Raw genomic sequence first — 19212 nt, forward strand, 5'->3', positions numbered from 1 at the left:
GATCTTCGTATCCTGTAGTTCCTCTCCAAACATTACTTGAGTCACTCACTTTCAACACTGCCTGGCTACCACATCCTTCTTTGCCTTTTCTTCTCATTTGCCCTTTTCTCAATCACTCACAATGATGACACTCTTCTGCTCTCTGATCCCTGTGTTCTTTCCCCTTATTAAGTCTCTCTGTAATTCACTCTCCTCCATATTTTACTGCTTTGCCTTTCTACCCTATCACGGTGTCTGGCCTGCCAACTCTAGTCCTGGCTTGCTCTCAACATCTGTTTCCTTTACTCTTGTTCTCACACAGCAGTATCATTCTGGCAGGTATCCCATGAGCAGGGTTACTTCCTCCATTACTAATTCATTTTCTGCTCCTTTAGTTCTGCCAAATTCTTAGCTAAAAACTCTAATTCTCTAAACTTCACTGCATCCTGAATTCCTATTTTTTTCCACTCATGACTCATTGCTCAGATCCTCCCCCTCCTCTTGACCTCTTCCTCCACACACGATTTTGAAGCTTAACCACCTCTGCTTCTCACTTTGGATTACCAATAGAAAAGTATCTCACTTGGTCCCAAACACCTCCTTCAGAGTTCTGAATGAAGTCTCTAATGACTTGCTCCCAATTGACCCTTGCTCCTGTCACTAGATGGCTGAAAGCAGTATTGAGTGGTAAATGATTTGATAAAGCCTGTGAAAACAGGAACTTTTATGCCACATCTGCTCATTTTTCTGGTGCTGCCTGATTTAATCTGGAGCAAAAAGACTTTTAACTAGAGAAACACCAGAACTAAAATGTCTCAGTCTGTGTAAGCGTGCTATTCTTCAGCAATGAATGTTGGATATTGCAGCCTGACTTCTTATGAGCCTGCTCATCAAAGTATCTCATTGTAGGCCAGGTTGGACAGGGCTTTGAGCAACCTCATCTAGTGGGAGGTGTACCTGCCCACGGCAGAGGGGCTGGAACTAGATGATCTTTAAGGTTGCTCCCAACCCTAAACATTCTATGATTCTCAGAACCAGCTCTCTGCCATTCTCCTCATCTTTTAATCTGCCTTCAAAATGAATTAAGTATCTGTACCAGGTCAGGCTGGGGTTAAGCTAAAGAGTTCCGTCCTAGCAGCTCAAAAAGTGCTGTGCACTGTACTTGGGGCTAAAACACTGTTTATAACACAGCCAGTGTTCTGGCTACAGCTGAACACTGCTTGTAGAGTGTCAAGGCTTTCTCCCTCCCCCGCTGTGCAAGAGGCTGGGAAGGCATGTAGCCAGGACAGCTGACCCAAACTGACCAAGGATATATTCTATACTATATGACATCATGCTTAGCAATAAAAGATTCAGGAAAGAAGGAAAGAGGAATGTTCATCGTTACTGTGTTTGTCTTCACAATCAATCATTACACCTGCTGAGGCCCTGCTCCCCAGGAAGTGGCTGCACATTTGCCTGCTGACTGGAAGTAGTAAACGAATTCCTTTTTCCTTTGCTGACATGCGTAGCTTTTGTTTTTCTTATTAAAAGGCCTTTAACTCAAACCATGAGGGCTTTTTTCTCTTATTTTCTCCCCTTGCCCTGTTGAGGATGGAAAGTATGACAGCAGCTGGGTGGGCGTGTGGCAACCAGCCAAGGTTAACCCACTACATCTCTTCTTGTAGTGTTCCTACGGCCCTGTCTTCCCCTGAACCTCCCCCTCCTTTTCTAAAATTGCTCATCAACGAATTCTTCTTATCTCCCCTCTCAATTTCTCTGAAGATCTCACAGGGTTCTACTTCAGCTTCCTTTCTTTTCTTCCTCTACATGCCAGTCCTAGGCAGCCTCCTCTTCAAACACAAATTCAGCTACCCTCTGCAAACTAAGAAATTACTGATCTGTTTATTACTTAAAATCCAGATTTTCGTCCATCTAGTTAATACCTCCTCTCGACATCACGTCTGAGCTGACAACTAATTGTATCATGTAAGTCCTAACTTCTCCCACTGGAGCTTGCTACCTCAGCCCATCTCACCCATCCCCATTGAGAATGTAACCATTCAGACCCGTAAAACGAGCATCTTTAAAAGCAGGCTTTGCTGTAGGTCTAGTTAAAATACTCATGCAAACTTTGATTATATTTTTGCTTCTAAAAAAAAAAAACCAAACAACATGGCCCCTTCTTATATTTACTTCCATAATTTCCCATGATCCACTTCTACTGTGGATGAAAAAAGCCAGTGTTTAGAGCCAATGTTGAGAGGCAGAGCTGCTTCTTATGCTGTTTATATAATGTGCATTTGATATTTGTATTATTTTTAGAATTATCCCTGCATTTAAGAGGGAAATGTGCTGAAATCCTATCTTTTTATAGATGTCTCTTAGACCCCAATCCCACAACAACCTCCACACCCCACCAAACCCTTTATCCTGTAATTTAGCCTTCCTTTCACTCTGTTCCATCCTTCCTCATTACCCCAACCTCCTTCTATGCCCTAAATTTCTAACCAATACTCCAGCTCCTAAGTCTTAGACTCTTACACTGGCTGAGGAAAAACCAGAAAGTACTTTGGCTTATCTTAGTACATAAATGCATTTCATTTAGTGCCTGGCCAATCAGCAACTGACAACTACTGAACTCAAAACTGCAGGTTCTATCATCTTCTCTGAAAGCATTACTTCAGGAATCTTGTATTTACTCATTGGATTTTTTTACTAAAACATGTAGAAACTTATCTACTGTGAGCATATCAAAAGCAAAATAGGCAAAAAGCTTTCCAGCAGGTTCCAAAAACTTATTTAGAAGGTCTTGCAGACAGACAGTAAAGAAAGGTACCAAATAAAGGATGCTAAAAATATGGTACAAGCTGTAACTCACCTTAAAGTTCATCAATCAGTGCTTAAATCACAGCAAATACTGACATATCTAAACTATCATTAATCTGGCAGAACTAAATGCCAAGTGCAAGCTATACTACACTTACCTGATTTGGTGCACATTAGCTGTCCCAGTGAGAAGACAACATACATTACAATGCCACCTTTGCTGTTACTGAACTTTCCATCTCCTCACATAACCTACAGTCCCATTACCAATTACTGACTGCCTGGTCACAACTGAAACCTCCAGGTATTAATATACTGTTCTAATAATATACTAGGCTCTATTGTGTCCCAGTACTACCACTGCTAACAGAAATAAAAAAAAAAAAAACCACCATGATTTAAGGATTTCTAATAAGTTGTATTTTTTCATTTGCATATAGCATGAACTGAAATGAAACCTCTGATAATGACTTCAGCATCAATTTTGAATTAGTACAGTTAAAAGAACATATATCAACTCACCTGCAAAATCTTTTACATTCACATTTGCACCTAAACTGATTAGCTCCTTAACCTGTTTAACATCCCCTCGAATTGCTGCCATATGTAGAGGAGTTTCCCCTCGTTCATTTCGCTTGTTAACTTTGTCTTTTTGCCTTGAAGAAGAGGTTGGAGTTTTCTTTTGTGTTGGTGTTGTTTGTAAGGGATGATTTAAGGTGGAATCTACAAAATAAGTTTTAAAATGGTCAGTGGAAGTTATTTAACACTATTTTTACTTTAGCTCACTTTAACTCTTGTGTTCAAAGATGGTAATAATAACTAGTGAATAATTATATTTAAATAAAGGATATATTTGACACTTGACCTGTATTAACACAATGCCTATTCACAACATGCAAAAGCGTGTTTTGCAATATCTCACTATTTTTAAAGTAGGTTTCAAGGACAGATGAAGTCTATCCAGACTGCAAGGTTCACAAACTCTCTGAAACAGACAAAGCATGACCATGCAGATTAGCATCTACTCTGCTTCTGCTCCTTCCAGCACAATTCCACCACATTTTTATGTAGTGGGATGCCAGTTTGAGGAATTACTGTGTACTGTACTCTATGCACAAATGTTTTTGGCTGGAATACATAGCTCCTTAAGGAAATGCAATCATTCACTTTCAAATGCCGATGTTGTAAAAACGTTACACCTGTAGAACATACACAAACAAAGATTTTTTTAAATGCAGCTGGAGCAAGGACAATTTGAAATTCTGAATTCAAAACAAGATGTCACCCCTCTCCCATTAAATCTTAAGGAAACAATCCACTTTCCTTCTAAACAAAAACCCTGCTCCAAATTGAGACAATGAGAGAGTAGTTAAAGTTCATTAAAAAAGAAACAAAACCAACACCCCCCAACAGATAGCATTTCAGTTTTTAAGTAACGCGCATTATTTGAGAGGCAAAAACAACTAAAGAAAGAAAAAGAGATTTTCAGGTTTTATGGCTATCATAGTGCAATGTTTTGCACATAGATATAGAAGGTCAAGACGTTATCAAATTGCTTGTGAACGCAAAGAAGCTTTAACAGATTTATGGATAATTTAAAAAAAACCCCGTAAAACTAAGGTTTGTTGAAAAACATCAGGGTTCAGAATATTCTGACTGAGACAAAATTAAACAGGCAGGAGGAAGAAAGCTGTTAACTTTGCAAGCTCACCTGGACTGTTGTCTCTTGCTGTCATCTGCATGAGAAGTGCCATCTGTTTGCGCTCTGACAGAGGATAACCAAAAAGAATGCTAACTGGTGGTGTTTTCTTATTTCCAGCATCCTTCTTAATTTTCTTTTTCTCCGAACTTTCCTTCTCTGGAAATATTAACATTTAATAATTCAAACTGCTGTTCTATTAGAACATCTTTCTAGAAATAAAATCATTCTTTCAAGGTATGCGAACTGGTGATTGGTGATGAAAACCAGAAATTGCATCTCTAATTTAATGCATTTGTATTAGTTTTGGTTACTTGTTCTAATCATATCAGGATAAGCTACTGAGTTAAAGCACTTAAAGCTGTGAGGATTATTAAGCAATTCTGAAAGATGAAAAACCTGTTTCACAGCAGGAAGACTAAGTCACAACTTTAATTTTCAGAGATTAAAGTCAGGCACTTAAAAGATTCTGTAAAATAAGCTAGTCAATTTTCAGCCTTGAACACAGACCTGAGACTGCTCAATTCTACTCTCAAGATACCATGTTAAAAATTAGGAAAAGGCTTTTAACCACTGGTATCGTTAGCTAATTGGATAAAAGACTGTTTCTCTCAAACTCATCCTGTTACTTCACCTTAGAGCAATTTATTCTCCAAAATTAATCTCTTTCAAAATCTTATGGCTGTTTTATATACAGAAGTTCTTTCCTTTTATCAATATTTACAGAAGTTATTTAATATTTCATGTTCAAGTTTTAAACCAGGAGCTAAAATTACGCATCTGAATAAACAGATCATTCCTAAAGCTATTCAGCACCTACAGACTCTCACAGATCTTCAGGTTGGTTAAATGTGTTCTTAATCAGGTAACTTTTCAACATCTAATGATTTTAAAATCTGTAATTTTGTGTAATTTGGAAACTTTGGCCTACATCTGCCACATTTTTCGAGTTCTTCCTTAATCTTTCTGCATAAAGGTCTTGTAAAATGAACACAGGCATTTAGGTTAAAGTATGATAGAAAACAACTGATTTGTGATTGACTTCGACTAAATCACTTTAACTGGAGCAGTATTTAATGTTCTTAAATTAATCAGGTACAAACTCTCAATGCATCAGATTTCTTTTGGTACAACTGTTTTGTGCAGATCTCCCTACCTGGTCATTATTGTTTAACTATTATTTTCTAGAGATATAGTATTTTGCATATTTATGTGGAATGAAAACCATTCATTTTCTGTAATTATCTCATCTTTCTAGGCAACTGCATTTTTTCTGTCTTAACAAGTTCTTATCAAATTCAACATTTTATAACTTGAAAACAGCTTTTATTACTTACATGTTAGATCTATAATGTCTACCTTTTTCTTCGGAACCCCTAAGTTTACTACTTGAATATAAACACACTGGATGTAAAAGACGGTTCAAGGAATCTTATTCACAAATTAGGTGATTTGGAATTGAATTTTTTGAAAGTGTTACAAAAACATTTTTAACCAACACTGTCAACACGGAACCATATGAAGAATAGTTTGACAGACTTAACCAACAGGAATAACATCTTCCAGTCCTGGGCATTTATAGAGATCCTGCTCACTCTACTGCACCTTCATCTTTTGGAAGCCTCCCTACTGACAACCTTTCCAACAGGCCTTTAAACAGCTGGACAGGACTCTGCATCCTACAGTCAGAGGTAATCCCTGTTCACCCTCCAGGCTGGACTACTGACCATACAGACAGGGGCAGAATCCAGTAAGGATGTCTATTGCCTGCTTTTTCTCCTCTGTGGATGGCACAAAGAAGCTGAGATCTAAAGATTACAACAGGGTATGTAATAGATGAAAGGCAGGCAGGTGGGAAAAGTTATTGGACTGATTAACCAGACTTGGGCACACAAAAATGGTAGAATTTGGCTGGGAATTTGTTGAGGCTTGGTTGGGGATTGGTACTATTGGTTAAATAAGCCTGGTTGCCACACTGATCTTTTTAGCTTTTTGTGTAATAAGTTATGTCAACCTATTCTTACTGTGACCACTTACCATCTGATGAGACACTGTTAAACTTTGTATTTTGGGCAATACTAAAAAGATTGTGGAAATTTTTAAATTTTAATTTTTAAAAAATTGAGGATTGTACCAGGCTTTATTCAGTGTTGCCCAGCAACAGGATGAGGAGCAATGGCCATAAACTAAGCACAGGAAGTTTCACCTCAACACAAGGAATAACTTTTTTAAGTTGAGGGTGGCAGAGCAGTGGAACAGGCTGCCCAGGAGGATCACGGGGAGACATTCAAAACCTTCCTGGACACATTCCTGTGTAACCTGCTCTAGGTGGCCCTGCCTTGGCAGAGGGTTGGACTGGATGATCTCCAGAGGCCCCTGCCAACCCTAACGGTTCTGTGATTTTGTGAACTGCAATTAAGCTAAGTGAAAGTAAGGGGTGGGAATTTTGGTGTCATTACTTGTCCCCATGATTATATTGGTCCTCCCACTTTCATTTTCTAAATGTCAACCTCAAACACCTGTACAATAAAAGCTTTACTAAAAACATGAAAAAAAAACCCCAAGCCCCCTGTCATCCGCAAATGTAGAAAATACTAAAACAGAAGACTCCACTGAGGCAAACTTCATGACTTTCTGCAGAGACACACAAATTAATAAAAATCACAAATTATAAGCTTAAGTCTCATTGAGGTTTTCTAACCATGCCATTCCACATTAAGCCCCAAACTGTCTATTTTTTATCTTTTAATTTTCTCCATTTCTGCCTAAAGCCCTCTCTGTGGCCCTCCTCATTTCATTCATTTCCTCTCATTTTCTGCCTTCCTAACTTTCTCTAAATCTCATCTTCTAGCTTTAATAATGCAATGCTATTCAGGCACAGGAAGGCAAGTAAATAGTGCACACCCTGAATGTCATAATGACCAAAACAGAAATACATGATTTTACAGACTAAACAGTTATAAGCAAGGCTATTTTAAGAATGGAAAGCTACAGATCTATGTACATATTAAAAAATCCCTACAAATCTATCAGTCACATTTAAAAAGGAAACAAGATTCCTTTTACTAAAGCAATACATGAGATTTTTCCAAACTGCAGGCATCTTATAGTCCTGAATATCTAAGTCAAGGCTATTGCCCTATTGGTAGAATGTCTGCATAGGAAATCTTAAAGAAAATCAACTCTGAAATAGTACTTTCAAACTTTTCACTGTGAATATGTGGTTATCTCTCCAAGGATAATGTATAGTATACTCTTCATTGACTAACTTAGTGCTTCCATCAAAACAATATATTTCAGCTTGTCTGGTATGATCTGCTATTTCTTAGCTTATGCTGTTTACTGTTTATGATTCTTTTCTTCAAAAACATATTCATTTTCACTCTGAATTATTCCTTGCAACTTTATAGCTATACTCAGCTTGAGAAAATAATACATCTAATTAAATGAAATAAATGTTTTGATGATCTACCTTTCACTTTTTTACTATACAGTGTATTTTCCAGGTGTTTTTATCTGCTGGGTTTTGGTTTGGGGTTTTTCTTTTGTGTATGTGCAGGTTGTTCGGTTTTGTTATTGGTGGTTTTTGTTCTTTTAATAATTCTGCTATAAAAGCTTACTAAATAAACGAGTGCAGTTAAATCCCATCTCGTATTTAGTGTTGTCAAACAACATGAAGATCCTCCCTTATACATTCCAAAGCATTTCAGTGGTGAGCAAATTATTCTTCTATTACTCTTTATTGACACAATGTTTGCAAGGCATTTCTAAAGCTTTCCAGTTAAAGTACCAAATAAGAATACAACTGCTCTCACCAAGTTATACTTTAATTATGCACTTAGGTGTCAAAAAAGACACAACTTTATTAAAATTTGTGAGGCTTTATATGTGTTTTCAGTAAATCTGAACAGTTCAATACACAAAATTAACATGACCAAGAATAAACCTAAAATATGAAGTATGTCCTGTAAGAGGCTATTGCTTCCCCCTCTCAAGGTCTCATGCATATGCTCTGGTTCTGAATGTACAAGACAGAATAACACAAGACAAAAGGGGTGAAAGGAAGCAAAAGTAAGGGAGTAGGGCATATAGATTATTTACACACCAATAAATAAATAAGATAGTAAAAAAATACTTTTTTTTTTTTTTTTTTTTAAATCCAGGGAAAACAACAATGCAAGTGCTGATAAGGAAGCTACACAAATCCACAGAAAAATTCTTCTAAATGACTGGGAACCCCATTATGCTTTTTGCAGAGTATATTATAGGATTTGTTTTCATTCATTCATTCCAGGAATACCATCACACAGTACACTATATTTAGCAGAAGTTGCTCCTGTTAAGAACATTCAGGAATTTTGACTTCTTAGCAATTCTGTATCTTGAGGTAACAGAAAACTTTGCACAGCTGTCTACTTGATGTTTATACAACTTTAGAGTAGTAACTTCCCTCATAGAGGAATAATATCAGTTTAAGATATTAAGTTTAAGTAGAATTTAATTTATAAAATTGACAGTCAATTAGGCTTTTGTTTGTGAGTTTTGGGGTTTTTTTGGGGAATGGGGTTTTTTGTTTTGCATTTTTTTTTTTTTTTTTTTTTAAAGATTTTGAGCATTTTTTTTCAGTCTGTGAAACGGAAATCTCTTTTACATTCACTTTCTTGACACTTTTTGGTTTTCTTCAGCAGCTGGACACAGAACATCAGAGAACTTCTTGTTACTAAAAAATATAAGACTCAAAGCTCTTCAAGTGGCTTCATGTTCAATTATCTTTATTAAATAACCTTCATAATATGCAGCCAAATCTATCTAGGCAACATTCCTTCTAAGATTTTCCTTTTGCAATGTAAGGTTTTCACCTAACAGTTAATAAAAGGACTTAAAAATAGTGGATATGTAAACCAGTGACATAGGTGCATTTGAGCACTTACTTGGAGAGAAGCTTAATGAAATTCACTCCCCTCTAGTCCTAGATATTTCACTCTAGGACTAGAAACATCAGAATCACCAGCAATTATTTAAGAACTAATGCATGACAGATTATGCTCCAAGGCAACCAGTTATGTATGTTGTGTGTGTGGGGGGGGGGGGGGTATTTGTTTAATTTGGATACATTGCAAATATACAGTCAAGCAATTTCTAAATGTTTTTTGAAAATAAATTATTAAATAATATGATGTGTAGTTCTCAAAACAGTTAAGCCAAGCTAACAGAACATCACATTTAGTAAAACAACCACCTTAGTGGATAAAAGAAAGCAAAAAGAGCAAATTCAAACTTCAGGTCTCATGATAGTTTAATATAGAACTCCTGTCACAGTGCAAATTGTAAGGAATAACAGGATTAAGAAATTGGACCATGCAAAGCTAAAATATGTACTGCTTGAAATAAATGCTGCTAAGGAAATTATAGGATTGAGTGATACACAAGAAATTAATATGCTTATTACAACTGTAGAAGACAGGTCAAGATGATCAGTTCTGCAGCTGGTGAAGTCAAGAGACAGAGTTGTTGAGATCTGTGTGATTGTCATAATCTGACTGAAGTTATTTTAAAGAGAAACACAACACAATTGACTGCTGCTTCCGACCTTCAGTGAAATAGAAAGATTAGAAAGTGATGGAAGAGACCCCTCAGTATACTGTACGCTGTCGAGATATCAAGGTAGTACTGTGATACCTAACTAATCAAGTTTACTGCATATTTACTCAATCAAACCAACCCACACACACACGCAAAACCACCTTCACTTTACTGCCTCTAGCCCAAACAATAAAAACTTGTAATATTTGAACAGTAAGTCCAAATCCAGGAAGGAGTAACACAGTGTGAGCTTGTAAACAGTCCCTTTAACAGCCCCACTAACCTCTGTAACTATGGGAAGCACAAGTACAGAAATTGTGTTACTATGACATACACTTGGAATATGAAGACGACAGTTGTTTTGCTCTTCTATGCTAAAAGAAATTTGACTGTGCCATGTGTGGTCTACTTTAAAGACAGAAATTGAAGGGGTCAGAAAACAAAACCAAGATGCTACTATAAACAGAAAATCTGGAGAACATAATTTCCATGGAAAGATGACAAATCAGCGGTCAGTAGAACTTCTGTTGTTTTTCCTGAATAATCAACTTTGTAACAAGACTATGTGGAAAAAAAAGCCTATACTTATCCTCACAACTAAAATTTTTAATATAATTTTTCTGATCTGTGGTTATATTTATTATGCAAAAATTCAAATTTCTCTCTTCATACTAATAAGATGGAGAAAAAGCAGCACTTCCCTGTTGTTCTTACTCTGATAAACACATCAGAGGTTATTTTAAAATAACTAATTAAATAAACTAACAGAATTTAAACAGTGGTATTTAAGTAGTCTAAATAAGTGATGGCTTGTCAATCAAAATCTTGTTTGGGATTAGGAGACTTCGAATCAGAGAATTTATTAAAAAAGGTGTGAAAAATGCTTCTCCTTCCACCATCCAATCAATCTTCAGGAAAGCTTGCATGTAGAATCCTTTATAAGATTAACTTAAATAAGGGTTAAAGCTATACTGCCAAATTTGCAATATAAATAAATTTGACTTTTTATTAGCTTTTTCTGGTTGCTCTGATAAAAGAATGGGGAAGTCATACCTGAGCCCTCAGTTTAGGAAGCTGTCCAAACCAGGACAGTGTAACAGACAAACCACTGCACAACAGAAGAAACTTAAAACAGAATGCTATTGCTTAAAAAAAGGCATGTAGTGTCATTTCAGTGTCCTGCTGGCCTCTTCAGAAGGCCACAGCTCTTCAGTTACTCACATCTTTCAGCCCTGTGCAGACATGTCAGCTACTGCACGCACCTCAGCTGGCACTGCATGACTCCATTCAGGCAACTGGACTCAATCCTACTCAGTATGAAATTATTAAGAAAGTAACCTAAAGGCTAAATCTGAAAATTTAATACTAATTTATTGCAGCAGTTTCTTAGGCAAAAACATTGATTTAAATATAAATTTAGATAAACTGGACGATTATAATTGTTCTGGACTCTTAGAGGACACTACAAATACCATTTGTTTTCAGCCTTGCCAAAACTGACTGGGTGTAAAAAGTACTTTATGTATAATTTTGTAGGAATCAATTTTAATAAAATATTTCCCAATTAAGTTAATATTCAGCTGTCCATGTTCACTATCACATACAGTTTCTAGACAATACCTAAACAAAAAAACCACCCACCACAAAAAGAAGCAAGAGGTGTAACTGCAGAGGGCAATTCTTACAAAAATAAAGCAAGAACGGCAAAATCTTAGTTTTAAATGAATACTCTAGACAGAGCCAAGACAGCTCTAATGACGTAGAGCTCTAAAAATTATGTATTCCAATTCTTTGACTGATTCACCTGCTAAACAGGATGAAGCTCAGTCATCATGGGGTTTCTACAATCAGGCAGCAACCATATCATAGTATCGTGGAGATTAACTATTTACTAAATGAAACTATTAATTAAATGAAATTTTTAATGCTGTGGTTACTTTTTATGGTATTTCTTAATTTCTGTTCTCCCAGGGATGTTTTTAGTAGTCTCCTCAATCTTTAAGAGCATTTAAAAATCAAATGCAATGGTCTTACCCGTCACAGAGAAACTGTTTAGCAAAGCAGTAAGAACGTTTTGCTATTCTGAACTCTGAAAAAAAACCCATACTGGGAGATTATTAAAAAAAACCCCAAACTATTGGGAAGTGATAAAAAACATCCTGGAACTGTAATGGACAGTGGAATGAATGAGGTAGTACCACGTATTTTTTCAGAATCCTTCCAGTTATGAATTGTATACACAACCTTTGACCACTTACCTAGAAGACCACCATAGATTTGTACAAAGTATCAGAAGAAAACTGAGATTATTATTCTATTTTTTTTTTAACACTAGCACTAGTAACTGATAAACTTTTCACCACCTCTTCTTTTTCCTCTTTGGTTACACTCTCATCTCCAAAAGCTTACATTCTTCCTTCTCAAGTAACATTTGACATTCTCCGTACACAGTAGTTAGCAGGGGCCTCTGCTTTCAGAGCAAACGTTTTAGTCCTGTGATGGCAAACCTTCTCACTGTATAATGCCAAGTCTGTGTCAGGAGCAGCACTTCAATGATCACTGATGTCAGTCCTGATCTATGTCAGTGACAAACTTGGCACCAGTGTAAGTGGCTAATTCCCACTGGTCTAATCTATTTAGTGAGGAACATAATCAGCATTACAAAGAACTATTTTTTTCATCCTGGTAATGCTCCTGCCTCTAAGAAGTTTCTGGAAAGCTTGTGTACTAAGTTCCTCATCTGTGAAAGGAGGCTTACCTCAGCAGTAAAGAAATGGGCAACAAGCTATGATGCTTGCTACACAGTAGCTAAAAGCTATGTGCCTTCCATTGTTATATTAAGTACCTCTTGCACCTATTTGAATGGTTTATTTCATCTCCCTGCTACAACTTGTAACAAAAAGATTATGTAGTGTGCCCACAGTCTTTTTGTGCATTCTAAGGTCCTAGAATAATATCTTGTTTGTGGCAACTGTGACAACAGAAGCTACAGCAAAGGAAACACAAAGAAGTACGTTACAAGATGCTGCGACAATGAATTATTTAAAATTGATGGGCGTGGGGAGAGATGACAGAAGATTTTCAACACAGAAAACATTAGATAAGTGCTAAATATTCCTTCTAAATATATTTATTTCCATTGTGAAAAATCGGTAGGGTCTAGTACCAAACAATAAATTTAATGAAATGGATGCTGGAAGCATATTTCTAATTTATGCATGGTCTTTTAAGGATCAAGTAGTATCATGAATAGTATTAAGACTCCAGAATTCTGTAAAACCACTGAGAGATCTAAAGCCGAAAGTATTGCTTTGTAATGTGACTATTTCAAATTTTGATTTCTTGCCATATTCTCTTTATAGTAACAAAGATTTGTATGCAATACCCAGAAACCAAATCTGTATTAAAGCAGTCCTGGCCAAAAATTAAGTAAGTACTGAAGATATATAGTTATACCTTGCATTTAAATCTAAGCATATTCAGGGAATTACCTGTTCATGAAAATATTCAAATTTACAATGAGCACTGTGTAAGAAACCATAGCTCTGAGCCTCTGAGAAATGTGAGAACATGCTTTCTGGTGGCCTTTTAGAGGGCACAGATCCTGTTTTGCCACCGACAGAACTATTAGTGACCTAGGACACAGAAAGCTAATTACCTAGATTCAGAGGTACTCTTGGAACAAACCCAGATCCCTCCACCTTAATTTGAAAAGAGCCAGGAATAGTATTTTGAAGTCTTGAAATCAGTTCCAAAAGAATATGCTTAAGTTACGAAGAACTACCAGCCTGTGCAGAGAAGGTATCTTGAACAGATCATAGGAGCTGAGACTGAAAAAAAAGTTCACTCTCCATGGATAGTTTAGTTAGTTCCATGACCTCAGCATCCTTTTCTATGGAGGACAGTACATCTACCAATCTTTCCAGCTCTCTCTCCCCAAAAAAGGCTATGGAAGGCTAACAACTGTCTCAAATCAAGACAATTAACATGTCTTTTACTTGCTTAAACAAATGGACCTCTACAGATGACAATGAAAAGAATCATTTATTACTAAAACAGAAGCAAAAGAATGAGGTTAGGAAACAACTGGAAAATGCAGATAACTATGCTGGCATGCTAGCTCTTGCTAATGATAGGATGAAAGCCTATCAGACTGAGATGCAACAATCAGAAGTAAGCAAGCAACTTTTATACTTAGTATCCTTTTCTATAGGGAAAAAAAATCAATATAAAAACATAATATACAATTAATTAAATTAGGATGTATTTTAGCAACAAATAATTAGTTAAGGAAATAAAAAGGTTCTACCTGTGTCTGAATTGCGATCTTCATTTCTGGATGGACTAACAGTAAAAGGAAGTTTACGTTTCATGGAAGACTTTTCTTTCATCTCCTTCCTCACATCACTCCTATCCACTTTTGGAGTTTTGCTGTAGGATGCAATCTTGTCCTTGCTCTAATATAAATAAAAAGTATACTAAGTAATTTTTGCATAAAGCAGAATAGTTTTATAACGTATACAGACTGAAAAGACTGCTATGTGAGAATGTATGTGCACGTGTGTAAGTATGCATAACAGTTGACTGAAAAACCTTTAAGGCAACCTTACTAAAAATAATAAATGGCATTCCTTCATTTTTAAAATGAGCACCTTCTGTGTTATTTCTACAGCCAGATACATCACTGTACAACTGCTGTTCCCTATTAGAGCCTTGATTAATAAGCAAAGGAACAACACAAACTGGACAAGAATTTGCTCAATCTTAACAACCATTCCAATTTCCTTCCCTGACCATAACAAAATAAACCCATTAAAAGCCCATGCTGCAATCACTGCGAATAGTAACACAGCAACCCCACCCCCAAACCCCACTCTAACAACCCTCCCCTGCTTCCACCCCCACCCTGTGACCCATCTATACAGAACTCCCTTTCTATTTCAACAATTGTGTAGTTTTGATTTTCCAAAGCAAAAATTTACTAAGAACTTAGAAAATTTATGAAGAAACTAAAAGCTATTTGTTATTCTTAGTTGCATAAACCTGGGATTTATGGCTTATAAAACATATTTCAAGATAAACAGATAAAAATCTGGATGGGCACAATAATTACTTATGCTTACTTTGATAATATAGGAGGTTAAAGTACGGAAAAGATATCAGATTAGTGAGAAGACTGCTTGAAAGAACCCTCTGCAAACCCCAAATTTTTAGCCTACCAACCAAGGTGTAATGTAGAGACATAACATTTTCTGTTTATTACATGCTGCAGAAGAACATTATCCAGCTATGTCAGCTACCACAACTATATCATTCTTAACAGATGATTTGATGAAACCGTTAACAGATTCATTTTCTAAAGGCTGCAGAATAGGAACCCACACTAATTTGCCAGTCAGTGAAAAACAAAAGGCTGCTCCTTAGTACTTTTGAAGGAAGAAGTTAAAAGATTTATTTGATTAGAGGAAAATTAGAAAAATAACTCCAAGTAAAGGTACTATTCCTGAGGGCACCTTTCATTTTTTAAAAAATAAACACACGAGAGAAGAACAGTTTGAGTACATCATCTGACCCTCTGAGTTCAAACTACTGCCAAAGCAGTAGGCAGAAGTGATCACACAAAAAAACCTGCAAACAAACTCTACAACTTTCAGCCAACAAATGTTTGTACCAGGGTAAGCACAAAGAAGAGATCAGCCTATGTCAGAATTCCTGAAATAGAAGGTTGATAGCCCCAGAGAAAACTTATCTTCACTCTAAATTTGGAAACCTGGGGAAAAAAAACAACCAAAAACCCCCCAATTCCAATCCAAAACAAAACCACCAAACCCCCAAACCAAAACTCTAAACCAAAACACAGAATAAAACCCACATGCCAAAACCAGCCCTTCTCCAAAACCCCAAAGGAACACACACCCCTCTTCCCGCCCCCCCCCCCCCCCATCTTTTTCTTACATGCTAGAACAAGAAAGTCTAAAAATCTAAATCTCCTTAAGACTCTCCTAGGCCCTTGAGAGATCTGTACGACTACTTTTGAAAGAAGCCATTCAATCAAACACTACTGACCATTTGCAAATCCATCTATAAGTTGACAAAAGCAGATCTAAACTCCATTAAACCCATTCCAGTCTTTTCCACTACACATGAGAGTTTTCCACTTCAGCACAATCTCACCAAGAGCTTTCTCATCCCTTGTTCCAAACAATCCCATTACTTCTCATATATATGTGTGTAAATTTCCCACAGTATTAAAATCTTATTGCTTTCTGTAGAATATTATGTTAGGTACTATGCAATAGAAAGGATCAATTAAAAATTTGGTTTTCAACTTGCTCTATAGAAAAAAAAGACAAAATTTTGCTGTTGGTAATCCTTAAAAAGAATCACTCGTTTTGGCACGCATCAGTACAGTATATTGGTAGGTGCCCAAAGAGACACAAACTGCTTAAATAATTTCATAGTTTAAAATTTATTCTTAAATTGTATAGATGCATTATGTTAAATACGATGACCGATGAACTACTTTCTTGATAATCGCTGAGTACTGATTTTGTGATGATCTGATTAGGAGGAGAGACAGTTCAAAATGCACACATTTGGATAAAAGATACATTGAAAGAACCAGCTATACACAGAAACCGAAAAAAATCCTGAGTATTTTGTTCCTTAGCTAAATAAACATTTAGCCATCACCACTGGTGGACTTTCCAACCCAAATGATGCAATGAACAGGGTGTTCGAAAAGTCTGTACAAGTCTATGCTATTTAGTATTTTCAGTGATAATGCTGAAATAGAGATGCAATTATACATGCAGACACCATCACAACTGGGAGAGAGGGAGAAGCAAAGAGCGCTGGCAAAGGGAAAGCAAAAAGACCAGCAGATTTGAAAAACAGTCTAAATACAAAACAGAAGTGGAAAAGCCAGGATAAAAACCAAGGTTCTACAAATGGGTAACAAAATTAACGGTACAATCACAAGACCCCACATTAAACGCCAGAAACTTCTTAACAGCTTCCTGTATTCAACTCCTAATGAAGGCAGGCAAAAGGAAGCAGCAAGCCCCACAGGTTAGAATAGACATTTTGATTTAAAGAGTGAGCATTCACTGTTCCAGCTACTCCTGGTCACTGCAACAGCATGGACTTCTCTTTTTCATGGTCCAAAGCAAGGTTCAAAATTCAGCATGAACAGTTCTATGTATTAATGTGATCCATGGAAGCAACCTAAAACAACATTGACATCTTTTGTAAAACAACCTGTAACTTAGAATATCTGTGACTTTCTAAAGAGGTTCATTTTGTTCAGAGAAATAAACTATTGTTGCAAAGCATTACATACTCTCCATGCCCACTACAGTGAGAGAACACGCAATGGCTTTAGACCCCAACTGGAGACAAGCAAAGGTTATTTATCCTTCTACAAAGTATCTAATTATGCCAGTCAGTGTAATTAAGTATCAGAATAAACTGCCCAAAGAGTTGAATTTCCATCAAGCAAGGCTTTAAAGAAAAGGTCTGGCAAACATCTGCCAAGAGCCGAGTACAGCTTATTCTACTCTGGGGCAAATGGATGAAGTGGATCTGCATGTCTCAGTATTTAATGCATGCCTCACTGGAGGATGTAGTAACAAGGAAGAATTTTCTCTGTCAACAAAACCATACTAGTGTGCTATGATGAGGAACACATTTTTAATCTGTTCAACAGAAACAGTCTCGGAAGGCTAACAAAGAGCAGTCTGGACAATTTCTGGATATCTCATTCCAGCTCTATTGTCTGGTACTATGACGATCAATGACAATACACAAAAGGAAACAACAGAATGCCATATAATCTAGCAGATGTACTAAACCCTGGGAGAAGAGGCATTCTTTTTCTGCTTATCAAAGATAATTACATACTGAAGTGTGTCCTGTATGGTATTAAAAAGGTTTTAGGCACTATCGCTGGACTCTTTTAAGAAAAGAGTTAATTCTTACAAACCCCAAATGTGTTTCTTCTTCAGACCACAGATCTATCATTTACTTCCTGAGGTGTGGCCACATAAGTTCTAAAGAATAAATTTAAATAAATTAAAATTTCATTATGTTCTTGTGTTTACAAAATATCTCATGCAAACACTAAATGGTCTATCTGCTGTACACACTCTCACAAGATGAGCAACTGACATAAAAATATATGTACCCTAAAGCATACATAATATAAACTCAGTTTATTAACAGAGATGTTATTCCTAATGAATTTTAAGCTCTCAGAAGACCTTAACACAGCTGATGCCCGTCACTATTTACTGGTTGCTAGAACAGTGTAATAAGCGCTAACTTCCACTGGAAAAATATGAATAGTTAAGTACCATAACAACAGTAACTTTACTACATTCCCCAGTCAACAGCTAAGAGTACCCAACCAGTAAGAGTTAACACTGCACCAGCTATGACAGGAAAACCAAATCCTGCAGGTGTTTTTTCTTTTGTCTTAACATATTAAGTATTGGAATAGGCTCACACCATATTATTTAGGCCATTTCGCTAACACAAATCAGGATTTTTTTTAAGGGAGTGGTGTTAACATTACTTGTTCATTTGTTAGAGGCACTGTTCTGTATGAACATTATTTCACAGTAGGCCTCAGTACTTTCCTACATCAATTATGTTAACAAATCCATTAACTTTTCCATAAGAAGTTCTAATGCTTCAAAGACTACTAGTTTAAAATTTATGGTGGCGAGTATTTATGTATAGAGAAAAATCCTTATTTGCTTTACAGAAATTTCTACTACTTCCTAAAGACATTTCATTTAAAATTATCACCATTGATTTGGCCTGGTCAACCTTTACTTCAGAGGTTTATGTTTGTGTATGCAATACAGATTTGCCTTAATGATTTTCTGTTGTTCAAACTCAAATTTTACTCTTACTCTACTGCCTGTTGAATTTTAACTAATTTTTTAGGCTGAATCTTTTCTAGGCTGAAAACTACTACATTTTGGCAAGATTTTGTCTACTTTTACAACAGAGGGGAAAAGATTGCAGATTATTCGAGGGCCAGCTAAATATTTCCAACAATTACCTGTCCATGTGTTAGAAAACAGATCATGTCACTAAGTGACTATTTAGCATTTTAACTATATATTTAGTTTTTC

The 19212-nt window shown here is 36.3% G+C and overlaps 1 protein-coding gene across 2 annotated transcripts in view; it reads right to left on the bottom strand.

Moving 5' to 3' along the window:
- The window catches only part of ANKRD12 (ankyrin repeat domain 12), a 63531-nt gene that overhangs the window by 21579 nt on the left and 22740 nt on the right, over positions 1–19212 (bottom strand). The window contains exons 3-5 of one of the 2 annotated variants that reach the window (XM_065668003.1): positions 14379–14526; positions 4499–4645; positions 3310–3510 (exon numbers count right to left, since the gene is read on the bottom strand). In XM_065668003.1, the coding sequence (XP_065524075.1) occupies positions 3310–3510; positions 4499–4645; positions 14379–14526 (496 nt within the window). The remainder of the gene's footprint in view (positions 1–3309; positions 3511–4498; positions 4646–14378; positions 14527–19212) is intronic. The other variant, XM_065668004.1, reaches the window with a different exon arrangement.

This window comes from Lathamus discolor, chromosome 2, assembly GCF_037157495.1.
Source record: "Lathamus discolor isolate bLatDis1 chromosome 2, bLatDis1.hap1, whole genome shotgun sequence".
NCBI lineage: Eukaryota > Metazoa > Chordata > Aves > Psittaciformes > Psittacidae > Lathamus > Lathamus discolor.